The sequence below is a fragment of the Oncorhynchus mykiss genome, chromosome 1, assembly GCF_057628025.1.
Source record: "Oncorhynchus mykiss isolate SJ-2025 chromosome 1, ASM5762802v1, whole genome shotgun sequence".
Taxonomy (NCBI): domain Eukaryota; kingdom Metazoa; phylum Chordata; class Actinopteri; order Salmoniformes; family Salmonidae; genus Oncorhynchus; species Oncorhynchus mykiss.
Window position 1 is genome coordinate 62,142,731 of NC_143022.1, and position 19,861 is coordinate 62,162,591.

Genomic DNA, 19,861 nt, shown 5'->3' on the forward strand with positions numbered 1-19,861 from the left:
GTTTTAGTGCAAATATTGAATGTGGTTTTCAAACTTTTTTTTCTAATGGGGTTTAAGCTTCTAAATCTGGCGGGTCACATTGAAATGTACTTTATAAAAAGGTAGACTCCAAATCAAATCAGAACCACAGATATTGGGTGTGTTTGAATGGTATGGTTAAATCAACCGACTGCAGAAGAAAGTCAAGGAGTGAAATCGGGGGAGGTGCATCTGCGACAGCGGAAAGTCGGGACACCAATGTGGTTTTCCAACAGCAAGGCCAAGATCAACATGTCAGTGTTGCCATTGTTTCTAAAAAGGTTTTCATTATGATGCCGAAATTAACATGTATCACACCCCCATTTTACACATTCAAACTGAAATCATAATATAATATGTGTACATTGTACAATCAATAAGTGAGAGAGAGACTCAAATATCACATTTGTGTATATCCATCCACTGTACACAAATACATCGTGGTAAATTGGTTCCTGTTTTGGTCATGTCTTGGGTCACGTGTGGGTCAAAAAAACCAACTAATGATTGGTTGACAATAGAGCCTCCGCAATGCCGGTTGATGGCTGCAAGATGAAGTTGGCGAAGAGCAACTGCAGAAACTTGCAGTCATGACCTTTGATCACATGAATTTTGTAAAGTTCATGCAGTCGACAATGGGCGCAAGTCCCAGGCCCCAAGGTTCCGGTCTAGAAGCACGCTTTCCACTGTACCCATACGGCACTTTCGGTATTGCAGTTTAAGTCTGGGACAGTAAGACAATTCCCATAGATGGTCCCATAGAGAAGTAAAATAAGAAAATTCCAAATAAGACACTAGTCATCACCTTTGTACACAAAACCTACATTTAATTATTCAAGTAATAGTCTTAGAGGCTGATTTTTCTTCATCACACAGTGGAAGATAATACATTTTTTATATTCATCCAGTCTGTCATGTTTCTAGATGCTGTCGCAAGTTAATTTATAAGCTCAGTGGCAAGTAGGAAAATGTTTATCCCAGAATGCAACACTTTGAAAGGCCATCAATTGTTGGTCACCGACTTGGCAAAAGTGATCCACTTGAACGCTCCCATTGAGATGAACATGATACAAGACCTTTCTCACAGTCAAACAAGATTATCTACGCATGTGCACGTCACGCTGCTTCAACGTGGTGGCTCCCGGACCAAATAAGTGTAGAGGTTTAGCCTTCTGAACTGTTCCTGTTTACTTCATGTATCTACATCATCTCACTGTGTCTACCGTTAAACCTAACCGAAACTATGACCTGACCCATCACCTTATGAATTACTCCCCTACAGAGGCAAGTGCCAAAAAACACAAAAACTATACAACACATAAATGGTAGGGATGGGCGTCTTTCCCTTTCAAGACTATTCAATACATATCTAGATACATGGGCACCGATACGATACAGTTCATTTTAGTTTGAAACTAATCGGTGAAATTCGGTATGATTAGAGAACGAGTCAAAGCAATTCAGTTCAATGCAATACGATTCTATTATAAATAAAAATCTGCTGCTGATGGATCTCTTGAGCTGGGCCTCTGGATATGTCTGAGCTGACGTGTGTATATATATATATATATATATATATATATTAGGGATGTGACAAATGGACAATTATTCATGACGTTTAAACAGACATTTCCCCCCCATAAAAATAATAAGAAAAAAACATAACATTTCATGTAAATTCACCAGTGGTGTAAAGTACTTAAGTAAAAAAATACTTGAAAGTACTACTTAAGTAGTTTTTTGCACTTTACTATTTATATTTGACAACTTTTACTTTACTACATTCCTAAAGAAAATTATGTACTTTTTACTCCGTACATTTTCCCTGACACCCAAAAGTACTCGTTACATTTTGAATGCTTAGCAGGACAGGAAAATGGTCTAATTCACACGCTTATCAAGAGAACATCCCTGGTCATCCCCACTGCTCCTGATCTGGCGGACTCACTAAACACACGTTTCATTTGTAAATTGTCTGCGTGTTAGAGCATGCCCCTGGCTATCTGTAAATAAAAAAACAAGAAAATAATGCAGTCTGGTTTGCTTTATATAAGGAATTATTGATATTTACACTTTTACTTTTGATACTTAAGTACATTTTAGCAATTACATTTACTTCTGATACTTAATTATATTTAAAACCAAATACCTATTTACTTTTACTCAAGTAGTATTTTACTGGGTGACATTCACTTTTACTTGAGTAATTTTCTATTAAGGTATTGTCATAACTCTCCTGTGACGATATGAAGGATCAGGTTACTGTTACGGCCGTCAAAAGAAGTGGACCAAAGTGCAGCGTGGTGAGCGTACATTTACTTTTATTTTAAAATGTTGCCAACAAAACAACAAACGAAAGAAACAACCGTGAAGCTTCCAGGGCTAAGTGCCACAAACAAAGTTAACTACCCACCCCGAAAGGAGGGCACCCTCGCTGGAGGCTCCGGACTGGAGGACGTCGCTGGAGGCTCCGGACTGGAGGACGTCGCTGGAGGCTCCGGACTGGAGGACGTCGCTGGAGGCTCCGGACTGGAGGACGTCGCTGGAGGCTTCGGACTGGAGGACGTCGTTGGAGGCTTCGTGTCATGACTCCTCACTGGAGGCTTCGTGCCATGACTCCTCACTGGAGGCTTCGTGCCATGACTCCTCACTGGAGGCTTCGTGCCATGACTCCTCACTGGAGGCTTCGTGCCATGGATCATCACTGGAGGCTTCGTGCCATGGATCATCACTGGAGGCTTCGTGCCATGGATCATCACTGGAGGCTTCGTGCCATGGATCATCACTGGAGGCTTCGTGCCATGGATCATCACTGGAGGCTTCGTGCCATGGATCATCACTGGAGGCTTCTTCCTGGGCGCAGGCACAGGACTCACCAGGCTGGGGAGACAAATGGGAGGCCTGGTCCTTGAAGCAGGCACAGGATTCACCGGGCTGGAGAGACACACAGGAGGCCTGGTGCGTGGGTGGGCATCGGATACACTGGGCCGTGAAGGCGCACTGGCGGTCTTGAGCGCAGAGCTGGCACAACCCGTTCTGGCTAGATGCCCACTTCCACCCGGCAAATGCGGGACGCTGGCACAGAGCACACCAGCCTGTGAATGCTCACTCGAGACACCACAAGTAATTCGCTGACTTGCCTCCTCATATCGCCGCCGCTCCGCCTTAGCTCCCCAGCCTGCGTCCAGGGTCCCTTTCCGTCCAGGATCTCCTCCCATGTCCAGGAGTCCTCTTTACCACGCTGTTTGGTCCTTTGGTGGTGGGTAGTTCTGTCACGGCCGTCAAAAGAAGTGGACCAAAGTGCAGCGTGGTGAGAGTACATCTACTTTTATTTTAAAATGTCACCAACAAAACAACAAACGAACGAAACAATCGTGAAGCTTACAGGGCTAAGTGCCACTAACAAAGTTAACTACCCACCCCGAAAGGAGGGAAAAAGGGCTACCTAAGTATGATTCCCAATCAGAGACAACGATAGACAGCTGTCCCTGATTGAGAACCATACCCGGAAAACACATAGAAACACAAATCATAGAAATAAAGGACATAGAATGTCCACCCAAATCACACCCTGACCAAACCAAAAAGAGACATAAAAAAGGCTCTCTAAGGTCAGGGTGTGACAGTTACAGTGGGTTCGCTCTACAGTGTGCTATCTCTCTCGAAGAGGGGGAGAGCGGGAAGTCAGCTGTTTTATGGTGGTCGTAAAATACGATGCCTCTATGCTCTGTAGTGTTCGAGTTTGGAATGTAAACTGTAGAACACAGAGAGACACTTGGACAATCAAAAGTTCGAATAATTAAGCAATATTTATATTTTTGAGAATGTGGGAATGGTCCAGGGGTATTTAAAGAACAATCCTGTCAAAGTTGTTTCATTTGGTGACCTCATGAAAGAGAGGAGACCCACATTACTGTATCTCTGGTTGTGTACACCTTCCAATTATGGGGTTTACATCTGATGGTTGTGTAAAATATATGATTACATATTAAACTATTTGTGAAAAGATGAGAGCATGGATTTTCATATACAGTTTACTAGTCAGTGGTCACACCCCCGTGGGCACGGACATCACATTAGGCGTTATAGAACCGCCCCTTCTTCCACAGTATAAAACCCACTTCCTACAAAATGTACATTAAGTCAGAGAACGCCGGTATCGAGTCCCCACTTTGGAACGGCTACAATTCTATGGGCCATCAGAACAGAAAATATGGAGCTGACGCTACATGTTGAAATGGTTAAGAACTACAACTGTATAGACCCAGGAGACCAGACAGCGTGTAGTGTTGGCTACCCGGCTGGAAATTGTGAAACTCTGAGACTATCGATCACTACAGAATATGAGCAAACCCTAGACTTAGAATTACTAGTCTGCAGCTGGAAATTACGTAAATCTAGTACGAGAATACCGACAACCGCGGAAGCATCCATTCTATGCAACAACCATCTGTACGCCTGGCGTATCCATAACAACAGACACTATCCAGAGCAGCAGAGAAAGCAACAACTCCGAAAGACATTGTAACTTCTGGGGACGTTAACCATAGACTCTCTGATGAACTGACTCTCCAGCAGACGGACTGGCGATTCCAACAGAGAAGACAACGACAACATACGGGCGTAAATATATACATTCCAATTATTTCCGAATGAGCGGCCGTTCATGTGCAAAGGATTTGCATTTCAATGACTATAATTATCGACTGTGTGTAGTGAATCCATTTTGTCATTCCCGCTTTTTATCTGTCCCCACCCCTTCCATTATCTCCCCTTCCATTGTCTACCAAGCCATCATACTGGTTTAGCCCACTAGGGACTTATCAATGCATTGTGTTAGTAACCAATAACTATATTGTTTGTTTATGTATTTCTGTGATTTGTTTACTTAGTCAGTAAATAAAAAATTAGGCCAATTTGTATATCGCTGATTCATTTTGGAGACTAGGGTTCGTGCAGATATCCAAGGGTTTGCGACGTTCAGTAATGAGAACTGATGAGGTAATAATGACACATTAATAGAAGACTAATCGATAAGATATGAAAATAGCTGTAGAGTTGATTCGGGAAATAGAGACTCTATAAACATTTTCCCGTGGTGCCCCGACTTCCTAGTTAATTAATTAAAGTTGACATGATTAGTTTAATCACGTAATAATAATTACACATAGAGAATTGATTTGATAAAATAACAGACTTCACATTTAATTATAGTCACAGACCGACATCATCTTTACTTTCACACAAGTATAAAAATGGGGTACTTTTTCCACCACTGGAATTCACAATTAAGATGGTCTTCATCGCACTTCCCACGCGGAGAGTGAAAATTGTATAATTTATGCTGCTGCTGCTCTTGCTTTTCACAAGAGTGGTGCATGTAGCTTGTTGTTGTTGTCGTCCAATCACGAGTCATCAAAGGCTACAATCATAGAGCTAGAGCCATGTGGCAAGTTATTAGGAGACATCTACACTACCGTTTGGGGTCACTTAGAAATGTCCTTGTTTTCTATGAAAACATACATGAAATTAGTTGCAAAATTAATAGGAATTGTAGTAAAGACGTTGACAAGGTTATAAATTATGATTTTTAATTGAAATAATAATTGTGTCCTTCAAACTGCTTTCGTCAAAGAATCCTCCATTTGCAGCAATTACAGCCTTGCAGACCTCCGTCATTCTAGTTGTCAATTTGTCAAGGTAATCTGAAGAGATTTCACCCCATGCTTCCTGAAGCAACGCCCACAAGTTTTATGGGCACTTTTACGTACCATACGGTCAAGCTGCTCCCAAAACAGCTTAACCTCTTGAAGCTAGGGGGCACTATTTTTATGTTTGGAAAAATAATGTTCTCAAAGTAAACGGCCTATTTCTCAGGACCAGATGCTAGAATATGCATATAATTGACAGATGATAGTGTCACGTTCTGACCTTTATTTCCTTTGTTTTGTATTTATTTAGTATGGTCAGGGCGTGAGTTGGGTGGGCAGTCTATGTTTGATTTTCTATGATTTGGGGATTTCTATGTTTCGGCCTAGTATGGTTCTCAATCAGAGGCAGGTGTCATGTATATATTTTAAAAACAACCTGAGGATTGATTATAAAAGACATTTGACATGTTTCTTTGGACATTACGGGTATAATTTTGAATTTGTCTGCGTTGTCGTGACCGCTCTTTCCTGTGGATTTCTGAACATAATGCGCCAAACAAACGGAGGTATTTTGGAAATAAAAATAATCTTTATGGAACAAAAGGAACATTTGTTGTGTAACTGGGAGTCTCGTGAGTGAAAACATCCGAAGGTCATCAAAGGTAAACAATTAATTTGATTGCTTTTCTGATTTTCGTGACCAAGCTATCCTGATGCTAATTGTACTTAATGTTTTGTCTTGCAATCGATAAACTTACACAAATGCTTGGATTGCTTTCTCTGTAAAGCATAATTTCAAAATCTGAGACGACAGGTGGATTAACAAAAGGCTAAGCTGTGTTTTGCAATATTGCACTTCATGAATATGAATATTTTTAGTAATATTATTTGACTGAGGCGCTATGCTATTCAGGGGTTGCTGATGACAATTATCCCGCTTAAGGGATGGGTAGCGTCGAAGTTAATAAGGTTGAGATCCATTGACTGTGCTGGCCACTCCATTATAGCATAGTTTGGAGCTGTGCTTTGGGTCATTGTCCTGTTGTAGGAGGAAATAGGCTCCAATTAAGCTCCGTCCACAGGGCTTATTTTATTTAACTTTTATTTAACCAGGTAGGCCAGTTGAGAACAAGTTCTCATTTACAACTGCGACCTGGCTAGCATTAACACTGCAGTGATAAATGTGCAGATGATGATGTGCAAGTAGAGATACCGGGGTGCAAAAGAGCAAGAGGATAAATAACAATATGGGGATGAGGTAGTTGGGTGTGAAATTTACAGATTGGCTGTGTAAAGGTGCAGTGATTAGTCAGCTGCTCTGACAGCTGATGCTTAAAGTTAGAGAGGGAGATATAAGACTCCAGCTTCAGTGATTTTGCAATTCATTCCAGTCATTGGCAGCAGAGAACTGGAAGGAAAGGCAGCCAAAGGAAGTGTTGGCTTTGGGGATGACCAGTGAGATATACCTGCTGGAGCGCGTGCTACAGGTGGGTGTTGTTATGGTGACCAGTGAACTGAGATAAGGTGGGGCTTTACCTAGCAAAGACATAGATGACCTGGAGCCAGTGGGTTTGGCGACAAATATGAAGTGAGGGCCAGCCAACGAGATAGACTACATCCAGTTTGCTGAGTAGAGTGTTGGAGGCTACTTTGTAAATAACATCGCTGAAGTCAAGGATTGGTAGAACAGTCAGTTTTACGAGGGTATGTTTGGCAGCATGAGTGAAGGAGGCTTTGTTGAGAAATAGGAAGCTGATTCTAGATTTAATTTTGGATTGGAGATGCTCGATGCGAGTCTGGAAGGAGAGTTTACAGTCTAACCTAGACACCTAGGTATTTGTAGTTGTCCACATATACTAAGTCAGACCTGTCCAGAGTAGTGATGCTAGTCGTGTAGGTGGGTGCAGGCAACAATCGGTTGAAGAGCATGCATTTAGTTTTATTAGCATTTAAAAGCTAATAAAAAGAAGGGCCAGAGTTATACAGAATGGTGTCGTCTGCGTAGAGGTGGATCAGAGAATCACCAAGGCTATTGAGTCTGCCGATAAGAATGAGATGATTGATAGAGTCGAAAGCCTTGGCCAGGTCGATGAAGACGGCTGCACAGTACTGTTACTTATCGATGGCGGTTAGGATATCGTTTAGGACCTTGAGCGTGGCTGAGGTGCACCCATGACCAGCTCAGAAACCAGATTGCATAGTGGAGAAGGTACGGTGGGTCTGTTTGTTAACTTGGCTGTCGAAGATTTTAGAAAGGCAGGGCAGGATAGATATAGGTCTATAACAGTTTGGGTCTAGAGTGTCTAACCCTTTGAAGAGGGGGATGACCGCGGCAACTTTCCAATCTTTGGGGATCTCAGACGATACGAAAGAGAGGTTGAACAGCCTAGTAATAGGGGTTGCAACAATTTCGGCTGATAATTTTAGAAAGAGAGGGTCCAGATTGTCTAGCCCAGCTGATTTGTAGGGATCCAGATTTTGCAGTTCTTTCAGAACATCAGCTGTCTGGATTTGGGTGAAGGAGAAGCAGTGGGGGGCTTGGGCAAGTTGCTGCAGGGGGTGCTGAGATGTTTGCCGGGGTAGGGGTAGCCAGGTGGAAAGCAGGGAGGAGGCTTCTAATGTTAACATGCATGAAACCAAGGCTTTTACAGTTACAGAAGTCAACAAATGAGAGCCCCTGGAGAATGGGAGTGGTGCTGGGGGCTGCAGGGCCTGGGTTAACCTCTACATCACCAGACGAACAGAGGAGGAGTAGGATAAGGGTACGGCTAAAGGCTATAATAACTGGTCGTCTAGTGCGTTCAGAACAGAGAGTAAAAGGAGCAGATTTCTGGGCGCGGAAAATTAGATTCAAGGCATAATGTACTGACCATGTATGGTAGGATGTGAGTACAGTGGAGGTAAACCTAGGCATTGAGTGACGATGAGAGCGGTTTTGTATCAAGACTCACCAGTTAAGCCAGGTGAGGTCATTGCATGTTTGGGGAGTGGAACAAAAGGGCTATCTAAGGCATATTGGGCAGGGCTAGGGGCTCTACAGTGAAATATGATAATAGTCACTAACCAAAACAGCAATAGACAAGGCATATTGACATTAGGGAGAGTCATGTGTAGCCGAGTGATCATAGGTTCCAATAAGTAGCACTAGATGAGTCAGGGAGCCAATTCTGTAGTCGCTGCTACGCTAGGTGAGCTGGAGACACGGCGATTCAGACAGCTAGCGGGCTAAGGCTAGCTGATGGGCATCCATTGACGTTGCAGCGGAAGAGCCTGTTGAAACCACCTCGGACAGTTACGTCGGCAGACCAGTCGTGATGGATCGGCGGGGCTCCGTGTCGGCAGTAAAGGGTCCAGGCCAAATGGCAAAAGAGGTATTGTAGCCCAATAATTGGCTGGTGGATGTTTTTGGCTAGCTGGGAGATGGGCCTAGCTTGAGGCTAGCTCCAGGCTAACTAATGCTTGCTTCGGAACAGAGATGTTAGCCAGGAGTAGCCACTCGGATAGCAGCTAGCTAGCTGCGATGATCCGGTGTAAAGGTTCAGTGCTTGCAGTAGGAATCCGGAGATGTGATATAGAAAAAGCAGTCCGATATGCTCTGGGTTGATAACGCGCTGTGCAGACTGGCAGGAATTGACCGGGTTGAGGCTAGCTAATGTCCGAGTTAACGGCGAGGACGGCTAGCAGTGGTTAACTGACTATTAGCTAGTAGCTAGTTAACTAGCTAGCTTCTGAAGGTGGTTCTGGTTCTAAAGTATAAAAATAGCAAATCCGTACCACATTGGGTGAGGCGGGTTGCAGGAGTGTATATTCAGTCCATAGATAGAAAGTGAGATTAAAATATATTTGAAGGAAACGATATATACACGGGAAAAGACAAAAACACACATCCGACTGCTAGGCCATCTTGGATAAGTGGGCATGCATTGCAAAATGGAATGATAGCCTTTCTTCTTCAATATCCCTTTTACCCTGTACAAATCTCCCACTTTACCACCACCAAAGCACCCCAGACCATCACATTGCCTCCACCATGCTTGACAGATAGGGTCAAGCACTCCTTCAGCATCTTCTCATTTTTTCTGTGTCTCACAAATGTTCCTCTTTGTGATCTGAACACCTCAAACTTAGATTTGTCCATAACACTTTTTTCCAATCTTCCTTTGTCCAGTGTCTGTGTTATTTTGCCCATCTTAATCTTTTATTTTTATTAGCCAGTCTGAGATATGGCTTTTTCTTTGCAACTCTGCCTAGAAGGCCAGCATCCCGGAGTTGACGTTGAGACTGGTGTTTTGAAGGTACTATTTAATAAAGCTGCCAGTTGAGGATCTGTGAGGGGTCTGTTTCTCAAACTAGACACTCTAATGTAATTGTCCTCTTGCTCAGTTGTGCACCGTGGCCTCCCACACCTCTTTCTATTCTGGTTAGGGCCAGTGTGTGCTGTTCTGTGAAGGGAGTAGTACACAGCGTTGTATGAGATCTTCAGTTTCTTGCCAATTTCTTGCATGGAATAGCCTTAATTTCACAGAAAAATAATAGACTGACGAGTTTCAGAAGAAAGTGCTTTGTTTCTGGCCGTTTTGAGCCTGTAATTGAACCCACAAATGCTGATGCTCCAGATACTCAACTGGTCTAAAGAAGGCCAGTTTTATTTTGTATTTATTTATTTTTTATTTATTTAACCAGGTAGGCTAGTTGAGAAGCTGCGACCTGGCCAAGATAAAGCATAGCAGTGTGAACAGACAACACAGAGTTACACATGGAGTAAACAATTAACAAGTCAATAACACAGTAGAAAAGAAAAAAAAAAAGAGAGTCTATATACATTGTGTGCAAAAGGCATGAGGAGGTAGGCGAATAATACACATTTTGCAGATTAACACTGGAGTGATAAATGATCAGATAGTCATGTACAGTGCCTTGCAAAAGTATTCGGCCCCCTTGAACTTTGCGACCTTTTGCCACATTTCAGGCTTCAAACATAAAGATATAAAACTGTATTTTTTTGTGAAGAATCAACAACAAGTGGGACACAATCATGAAGTGGAACGACATTTATTGGATATTTCAAACTTTTTTAACAAATCAAAAACTGAAAAATTGGGCGTGCAAAATTATTCAGCCCCCTTAAGTTAATACTTTGTAGCGCCACCTTTTGCTGCGATTACAGCTGTAAGTCGCTTGGGGTATGTCTCTATCAGTTTTGCACATCGAGAGACTGACATTTTTTCCCATTCCTCCTTGCAAAACAGCTCAAGCTCAGTGAGGTTGGATTGAGAGCATTTGTGAACAGCAGTTTTCAGTTCTTTCCACAGATTCTCGATTGGATTCAGGTCTGGACTTTGACTTGGCCATTCTAACACCTGGATATGTTTATTTTTGAACCATTCCATTGTAGATTCTGCTTTATGTTTTGGATCATTGTCTTGTTGGAAGACAAATCTCCGTCCCAGTCTCAGGTCTTTTGCAGACTCCATCAGGTTTTCTTCCAGAATGGTCCTGTATTTGGCTCCATCCATCTTCCCATCAATTTGAACCATCTTCCCTGTCCCTGCTGAAGAAAAGCAGGCCCAAACCATGATGCTGCCACCACCATGTTTGACAGTGGGGAAGGTGTGTTCAGCTGGGTTGCTTTTACGCCAAACATAACGTTTTGCATTGTTGCCAAAAAGTTCAATTTTGGTTTAATCTGACCAGAGCACCTTCTTCCACATGTTTGGTGTGTCTCCCAGGTGGCTTGTGGCAAACTTTAAACTACACTTTTTATGGATATCTTTAAGAAATGGCTTTCTTCTTGCCACTCTTCCATAAAGGCCAGATTTGTGCAATATACGACTGATTGTTGTCCTATGGACAGAGTCTCCCACCTCAGCTGTAGATCTCTGCAGTTCATCCAGAGTGATCATGGGCCTCTTGGCTGCATCTCTGATCAGTCTTCTCCTTGTATGAGCTGAAAGTTTAGAGGGACGGCCAGGTCTTGGTAGATTTGCAGTGGTCTGATACTCCTTCCATTTCAATATTATCGCTTGCACAGTGCTCCTTGGGATGTTTAAAGCTTGGGAAATCTTTTTGTATCCAAATCCGGCTTTAAACTTCTTCACAACAGTATCTCAGACCTGCCTGGTGTGTTCCTTGTTCTTCATGATGCTCTCTGCGCTTTTAACGGACCTCTGAGACTATCACAGTGCAGGTGCATTTATACGGAGACTTGATTACACACAGGTGGATTGTATTTATCATCATTAGTCATTTAGGTCAACATTGGATCATTCAGAGATCCTCACTGAACTTCTGGAGAGAGTTTGCTGCACTGAAAGTAAAGGGGCTGAATAATTTTGCACGCCCAATTTTTACGTTTTTGATATGTTAAAAAAGTTTGAAATATCCAATAAATGTTGTTCCACTTCATGATTGTGTCCCACTTTTTGTTGATTCTTCACAAAAAAATACAGTTTTATATCTTTATGTTTGAAGCCTGAAATGTGGCAAAAGGTCGCAAAGTTCAAGGGGGCCGAATACTTTCGCAAGGCACTGTACAGGTAGAGATACTGGTGTGCAAAAGAGCAGAAAAGTAAATAAATATAAACAGTATGGGGATGAGGTAGGTAAATTGGGTGGGCTATTTACAGATAGACTATGTACAGCTGCAGCGATCGGTTAGCTGCTCAGATAGCAGATGTTTGAAGTTGGTGAGGGAGATAAAAGTCTTATTGCTTCTTAACTCAGCAGAAAAGTTTTCAGCTGTGCTAACATAATGGCAAAAGGGTTTTCTAAAGATCAATTAGCCTTTTAAAATTATAAACTTGGATTAGCTAACACAATGTGCCATTGGAACACAGAAGTGATGGTTGCTGATAATGGGCCTCTGTATACCTATGTAGATATTCCATTAAAAAAATCTGCCGTTTCCAGCTACAATAGTCATTTACAGCATTAACAATGTCTACACTGTATTTCTGATCAATTTTATGTTTTTTTAATGGACCAAAAAATTGACATTTCATTCAAAAACACGGACATTTCTAAGTGACCCTAAACTTTTGAACCGAAGTGTACTTTAACCTATGGAAGATGGAATTGAAATTGCAGAACTAAAAGTTAAATGAGGACAGGCTACAACACCAAGAAAAAGTATAAGTAATTTTAACCCTTACATGGTGACCAGACCAGGCACGCGCTTGCACCATGTTACATGCTGACCCCACCACTTGCGCTATGTGCGAATTTACACATACATGTTGAGTTGAGTTTGAGTTTATTTTATTTTTACAGGGACAGTGCACATTAATCAACGTTTCAGTAAAAGTGCCTGTTTTAGCCAGCCGGCTAATTTTCAACCGCAGTCCCTGGGCAGGTTATTAAAAACAATTACAATATAAACAATCATTGAGTAGTGTGCACACACAGAGCAACATAGGACAAGCAAGACATAGCATACAGACAGAGCAACATAGGACAAGCAAGACGTAGCATACAGACAGAGCAACATAGAACAAAAAGCAGCAAGACAAAATTTGGAAAAGCAACAAAGTGTTTCCACACCTCACAAGCTACAGACAACAGACAACATAGAAAGCGGCAATACACAGCTAGGGATTATGATTACAAATCTGATTGACCTTTCTTTAGCCATGTATTCATACATTTTGTGAAAGTGTGATAGGTGGTGCAGTTATGTGTGTCTGTTGGCAGTGTATTCCAGACATGGGAAGCTCTCATTTACTAAAGGTGCTTTTCCTTAAGGGAACTATACAGTCACCTCTCATGGCAGACCTTGTGGATCTGCTGCCATGTGTTTGGGTTTTCTGTTTAACAAAAATACTGAGTGGAGGGGGAGCCAGGCCATTTAGGATCTTGAATACAAGACATGCGTCGGTGTATTGCACAAGATTTTCCCAACTCGGGAGCTCATGTTTTCTGAGGATGTAACAGTGATGATGGCTATTGGGCTTCCTATCAAGCACTTTGAGAGCCTGTTTGTAGACAGACTGAATAGGTTTTAATGTTGTACAGCAAGCTTGGGCCCAACTAGTCATGCAGTATGTTTATTGGGGGAGTATCATAGATTTGAAGTACAGTTTTGCTACCTCTGTAGTCAAACAATTTTGTATAAATCGGAAATTAGCTAGGTTGAATTTGGTTATCTGAATGACCTTTTTCACATGCTTTTTAAAAGAGAGGTTGGAATCAAGTATTGTTTACAGACAGATTATTTCACTCATAATTCACTGTATCACAATTCCAGTGGGTCAGAAGTTTACATACACTAAGTTGACTGTGCATTTAAACAGCTTGGAAAATTCCAGAAAATTATGTAATGGCTTTAGAAGCTTCTGATAAGCTAATTGACATCAATTAGTTGATATTATAATTGATATTTTGAAGCAACATCTCAAGACATCAGTCAGGAAGTTAAAGCATACTTCGAAAGTTATGGCAAAATGGCTTAAGGACAACAAAGTCAAGGTATTAGAGTGGCCATCACAAAACCCTGATCTCAATCCTATAGAAAATTGTGGGCAGACTTGAAAAAGTGTGTGCAGCAAGGAGGCCTACAAACCTGACTCAGTTACACCAGCTCTGTCAGGAGGAATGGGCCAAAATTCACCCAACTTATTGTGGGAAGCTTGTGGAAGGCTACCCGAAACGTTTGACCAAAGTTAAACAATTTAAAGGCAATGCTACCAAATAATAATTGAGTGTATGTAAACTTCTGACCCACTGGGAATGTGATGAAAGAAATAAAAGTTGAAATAAATAATTCTCTCTACAATTATTATGACATTTCACACTCTTAAAATAAAGTGGTGATCCTAACTGACCTAAAACAGGGAATTCTTACTAGGATTAAATGTCAGGAATTGTGAAAAACTGAGTTTAAATGTATTTGGCTAAGGTGTATGTAAACTTCTGACTTCAACTGTATGTGCTTTTAATACAATAGGTAGGATAATGCATACAAAGCAGAAAAACGACCGTTTCCAATACTGCCCTATGAAGCAAAAATACAGTAACTGCTCATTTGGTCTAAAATGAGTTAATATAATTTTTTCTACATTAAATACATGGTTAATCATGTGGACAAGTATCCTGCCTCTATTGTATTGTGTTCTGGAGAAAATGTGGGTTATGTTAGCAGTAATTGCATAAAGTTACTCTAAAACCAAGGTAAATATAAGCATTTTTTTTCAGTTCCACGCTATGAGTATTTACTGCCTTTTTACTTGGTAAGGCAGAATAATCTGCAGGACAACAAAAATATTTTCATCCCAAATTTGTCTGTCTGACCGCCCACTTCCAACCGCAACATGAAAAATGCTGACCACACTGCAGTGATCTCTGTCGGGACCCGCAGCCCGCAGCCCGCAACCTGTGGTTGTTCGGCATGCAAAATGACTTGCAGATCAATGACTGTCAACACAGTTACATGCAGTTCGACACTCAAAGAGAGGACAAATCAGTTGTCAAAAAATAAGAGGTATTTTCAAAAGGTAAAAAAAAAATACAATATGAGCCCCCCAAAAATGTGAACCGGCTATTCGTAACTCGATTTTCTGACCAATGCATGCTACATTTGGATCGTTTTGGTGTCCGCAGACTGATGTACTTGTATCTTAAACATTTGAATCAAGGACCAAAGTGTTTTTTTTAACATCCCTAATAAATGGCTCCTAGCTTCCATTGCATAGGCTACTTTCTGTCCCTAACCCTAACCCTGAAAAGAAATAATATCAAAACAAAATAGAAATGTTTTTATAAAACATAACTGAATAAAAACCAGCAAAGTGGATCTAAAAAACCATTTGGGACAGCGTCACAGAGAGGTGAATGGTAGATGTAAAATGAATTGGTGAAATTCTTACAGGTTGACATAAAACCTTCTGTCAGGCTGTTTGTATCCACAAGGCCTCAGGTTTACTAGCCTGGCTGATGTGACTCACCTGTTACACAGTGAGGGAGAGTTGTGACACAGTGGTCTGGACAGGAATTTGTTTGTTGGTGCAATATTCGCGCAAAAATTATCTTGAGCTTTGATTGGTTCTCTCAAATGTGAATTTTTCCTGGGGCGATTTGAAAATCCAACAGTCGTTTTGAAAGGGGGCAGTGCTCTGGGGCTGTCCATGTGGGTGTTTAAGTGAGAAAGACACAGAGGAGAACCAATCAGTAAAAAAGCACGGCATCGTACCGACAAAATCAAAACAGCCTTTCCAGACTCTGAAGTCCGTAGGACTTCGAGTTTGGTGTCAGCCAGACTACAGGTTTGCCACCAGTGATGAGGAACCTTTGAAAGCTCCTTCAAATCCCGACAACTTGCCTACCCGACCCAATCCACCTTCTCCAGGCCATCTCTGGAGACCTTCTCCCATTCTTCACTTCTCCTCATCAACTCATCCCTGACAACTGGCTGCGGTCGCCTCCTCAAGGAACCAACACTCTACCCCTCTGACGTAAAAAAACAACGGACTAGAAACTCTTTTTTTCTTTTCTTTCCAAAACACTTGAGCATGCGGTCTCTCTCGTTATCTCACTCAGCATAATTTTCTTGACTCTAACCCGTCAAGCTTCAAGGCGGCTCACTAAACTGAGACCGCTCTACACTATTTCACAGAGGCTCTCCGCTCTGCCAAAGCTGACTCTGTCCTCTGTTCTCATCCTCCTAGATCTATCCTCTGCCTTCGACACCGTGAACCATCAGATCCTCCTCTCCGCCCTCTCAGGGTTGGGCGGATCAGGCTCTGCACACTCCTGGATTGCATCCTACCTGGCAGGTTGCTTCTACCAGGTGACGTGGAGAGAATCTGTGTCTGCACCCTGTGCGCTCACTACTGGTGTACCTTGGCATGACCCCGGACAAAACCCTGTCATTCTCTGTAAACATCAAAGCAGTGACCCGCTCCTGTAGGTTCATGCTCTACAACATCCTGGCCATCCCACCCTTACGGGAGGGACGCTCTCTCTGTCCTGGCACCCCAACGGTGGAACAAGCTTCGCCCTAAAGTCAGGACAGTGGAGTCCCTGCCCATCTTTCGAAAACACCTGAAACCCTACCTCATTGAAGAGTATGTTAAATAACCCTCACAGCGCCCCCTGGTTTAAAAGTAGTACATAGAAGCAATAGGGTGCCGTTTGGGACGCAGACACTGTAAAATTGCATTACACTGCACAGTTCCAGAAATAACATTCCTTAGCATGCAACATTACCCTTCCAATTCATTAAGGCCTGAGCTGTGATAACAAACAAAGAGCTATAGACGCCAACACAGGGGTTCCACCTCACCGGGGTTCCACCTCACTGGGCCTCAAAGGACTCCAGTTACACATACACCACACAGACAGAGGAGGACAGATAGTCTTGGACAATGGGCTATTTGAAGAGGAGGTGGAGGAAGATTGAGGTTGTGGAGGGGAGGGGGAGAGGTGGAGGAGGATGAGTTGGAAGAAGAGACGGAGGAAGAGGTAGAGGAGAGGGAGGGGGAATGGAGGGAGAAGGCGTAAACAAGGTGAAAAGGAGGTTAGAGGACGGGTGTCTACCGGGACTTGTTGGTGAGAAGTTCAGCGTCATAGTACCACTCCACAGTGGGCTCTGGGACAGCGGTGAACTGACAGTGGAAGACAGCCTCCTCATTCTTCAGGACAACCTGGTCCATTGGAGTCACTACTGGCCGGGGGAAACTCTTATCTGAGAGAAAGAGACAGAGAGATAGACACATCACTACATCTGTGGGCATCAGTCCATAAAAACACAACACATGCACACGCATGCCGCACAGATGCACATGCAAAACACCCACACTCACACATGCAAAACACCCACACACACACACACACACACACACACACACACACACACACACACACACACACACACTCACATACACTCACATACACTCACATACACACATTTCATACCAGGTTTTACTCAACGTTGCTAACAGCAGTGTGAGGTAGGCAGGGGGCCTTCAGGAGGTTCAGGATGTCAACACCTCTTGGCCCCAGGGAGACGTAATGAGGGCAGTAAGCACATTCCATAACTAGGCTCATGGCAAAACCATGACAGGGCACCCCCCCTACATCCCAAGAACCACACAGGCCATTCTCCCCTATCTTCTCTACCCTATACCAATAGGTCCTTTGATAAATTAAATTAATCTTGTAATTGTTAGAAAGATTCCAGAATGTCATCTTTGATTAGTTGATGGTCACACTGTAATTAAAGGCAGGCCCAGATTCTAAACCCTGTTTTTACCATCAGGCCCTAATGGTCTTACGTCAGTTAGCACAACATTTGTTTAGGGACTACGGATCGTGTTGCAAGACAACGGGGCCTAACAGGGCATCCTCTCTCCCCTCCTCCACCACCAGAACTTGTCTGCCAGCCAAACACACCCACTCTCCAGGCCCTGTTTCGGGCTGCAGCTGGCTTGGCGTGTCCAGTGAGGTGTCAGAGTCACAGGGTTTACCTCTAAACACCTAGCCACAGCTTAGGTCAGAAAGTGCAGACTGCAGCGCTTTAAATATGATTTTGGACATTCGTGTCTAATGCCCCTAATCCAGGTCTAATGGATAAGGCTCTTCAGATTTCACAGCCATAAAGAGATGTGGGTGCCAGAAACCCCATTAGGGTGTTCAAAACAGAGAAAAGCTGAACGCTAACTGGGCAGAACAGGACACACCTGGGGCAGACCTTGATTCAAATACTATTTGAAATGTTTGCTTAAGCCTGCCTGAAGAGTGCCAGGTGGACGGGGTTTGGGCATTTGGGAATTTTGTTATTGGTTACACAACAAGCAAGCTCAGTCCAGCGTTGGACGTGATTTCAAACATTATTTGAACCCTAGGTTTGAACTTGTGCCACCCACAATGTGAGCAGGCCATACTGTACTTAGGGACCTGTCCAAAGCTGTCTGTCAACTATTCACTCATACTGAAGGACTATGGGAGTGCACTGTGCAGCGGGTGGAAACTCAACAATTATCTTTTTATTTATTTATTTCTTCTCTCCATCCAAGTGCTAATCTGATGTGCGTGCGGTGTGGTGTGTCTATGCGTGCATGCGTGTGTGTAAGCAGAGCAGGTGGCTAATCGGAGTGGAGATCAGGTTCCTCCCATAGATGTGCTCCTGACTGAGTACTCAATTTTGTGTGGTGATGTACTCCGGGGCACATTTCCACACACACATACTGTGTAATGAGCAAAAATGTATACAGAAACCAGGACAAAAATACAGGGACTCGCACTGTGAAATTGTGCTTATTGAAATAGAACAGAATCACCAAAAATTGAACATACCAGTTAAATGGAATTTCGGGGAATAAACTGAGGAAGCTAATGTTTACATGTACAGTACCTTTACAATAAGTGGATTTGTGTGATTTATAGTGCGTGTGAGAGAGTGGCTGTGGCTACTTACATAACTTACATAACGGTAGGCCCTGTAGTAATCACATTACAGGCTCTCTCTTCACACTAACGGTCCACAGCTACACATTCACTGCAGAACAAATCTCATAGTGCCGCCAGGCCTCTAACAGGCCTATCAGGTGACGAAACACACCATGACAGGTGTGAAAATATTTATGAAAAGTGGAAAATATGCTAACACGCCATAACCTTTATTTTGTTTTATTAACGTCACACTGTTGCCTGGCTCAACAGAGCAGCAGGCACACTGTGTGTGTGTGTGTGTGTGTGTGTGTGTGTGTGTGTGTGTGTGTGTGTGTGTGTGTGTGTGTGTGTGTGGTTCTTTGAAGACCATGCTGCAAAGGTAGGAACGAGAAAATGCAACTCAGTAATGGGGCCAAATTGCCAGGGGGCCCAAGTGTGTGCGATGTCAGCAAAGAGAACAGGATTATGAAGCAGCATTTACTGAGAAGCAGAGCCCACACACACATATACTAAAACACACACACAGGATAAACGTGCACAGACAAAAAAGATGCATGCATGCACGCACACACACACACACACAACTCCCCCACCCACACATACCTATGATGTTGAGGGTGAAATTGGCGTTGCTGCACACATGGCCGGCTGCATTCTTGGCACAGCAGTAGTAAAGGCCGTTGTCGTCGGGGCTGGCACTCTTGAAGGTGAGGGTGCGCTCTTTGTTGTTGATTTGATGGGTCTTCTCTGTCAACCTCATCCCATCCCGAAACCACTGGCATGTAGGCCTGAGGGGGAAGGAGAATAGA

The 19,861-nt window shown here is 43.0% G+C and overlaps 1 protein-coding gene across 1 annotated transcript in view; it reads right to left on the bottom strand.

Moving 5' to 3' along the window:
• The window catches only part of LOC110525690 (inactive tyrosine-protein kinase 7), a 210,788-nt gene that overhangs the window by 47,948 nt on the left and 142,979 nt on the right, over window positions 1–19,861 (bottom strand). The window contains exons 4-5 of the mRNA XM_036980912.2: window positions 19,656–19,840; window positions 17,199–17,346 (exon numbers count right to left, since the gene is read on the bottom strand). Of these exons, the coding sequence (XP_036836807.2) occupies window positions 17,199–17,346; window positions 19,656–19,840 (333 nt within the window). The remainder of the gene's footprint in view (window positions 1–17,198; window positions 17,347–19,655; window positions 19,841–19,861) is intronic.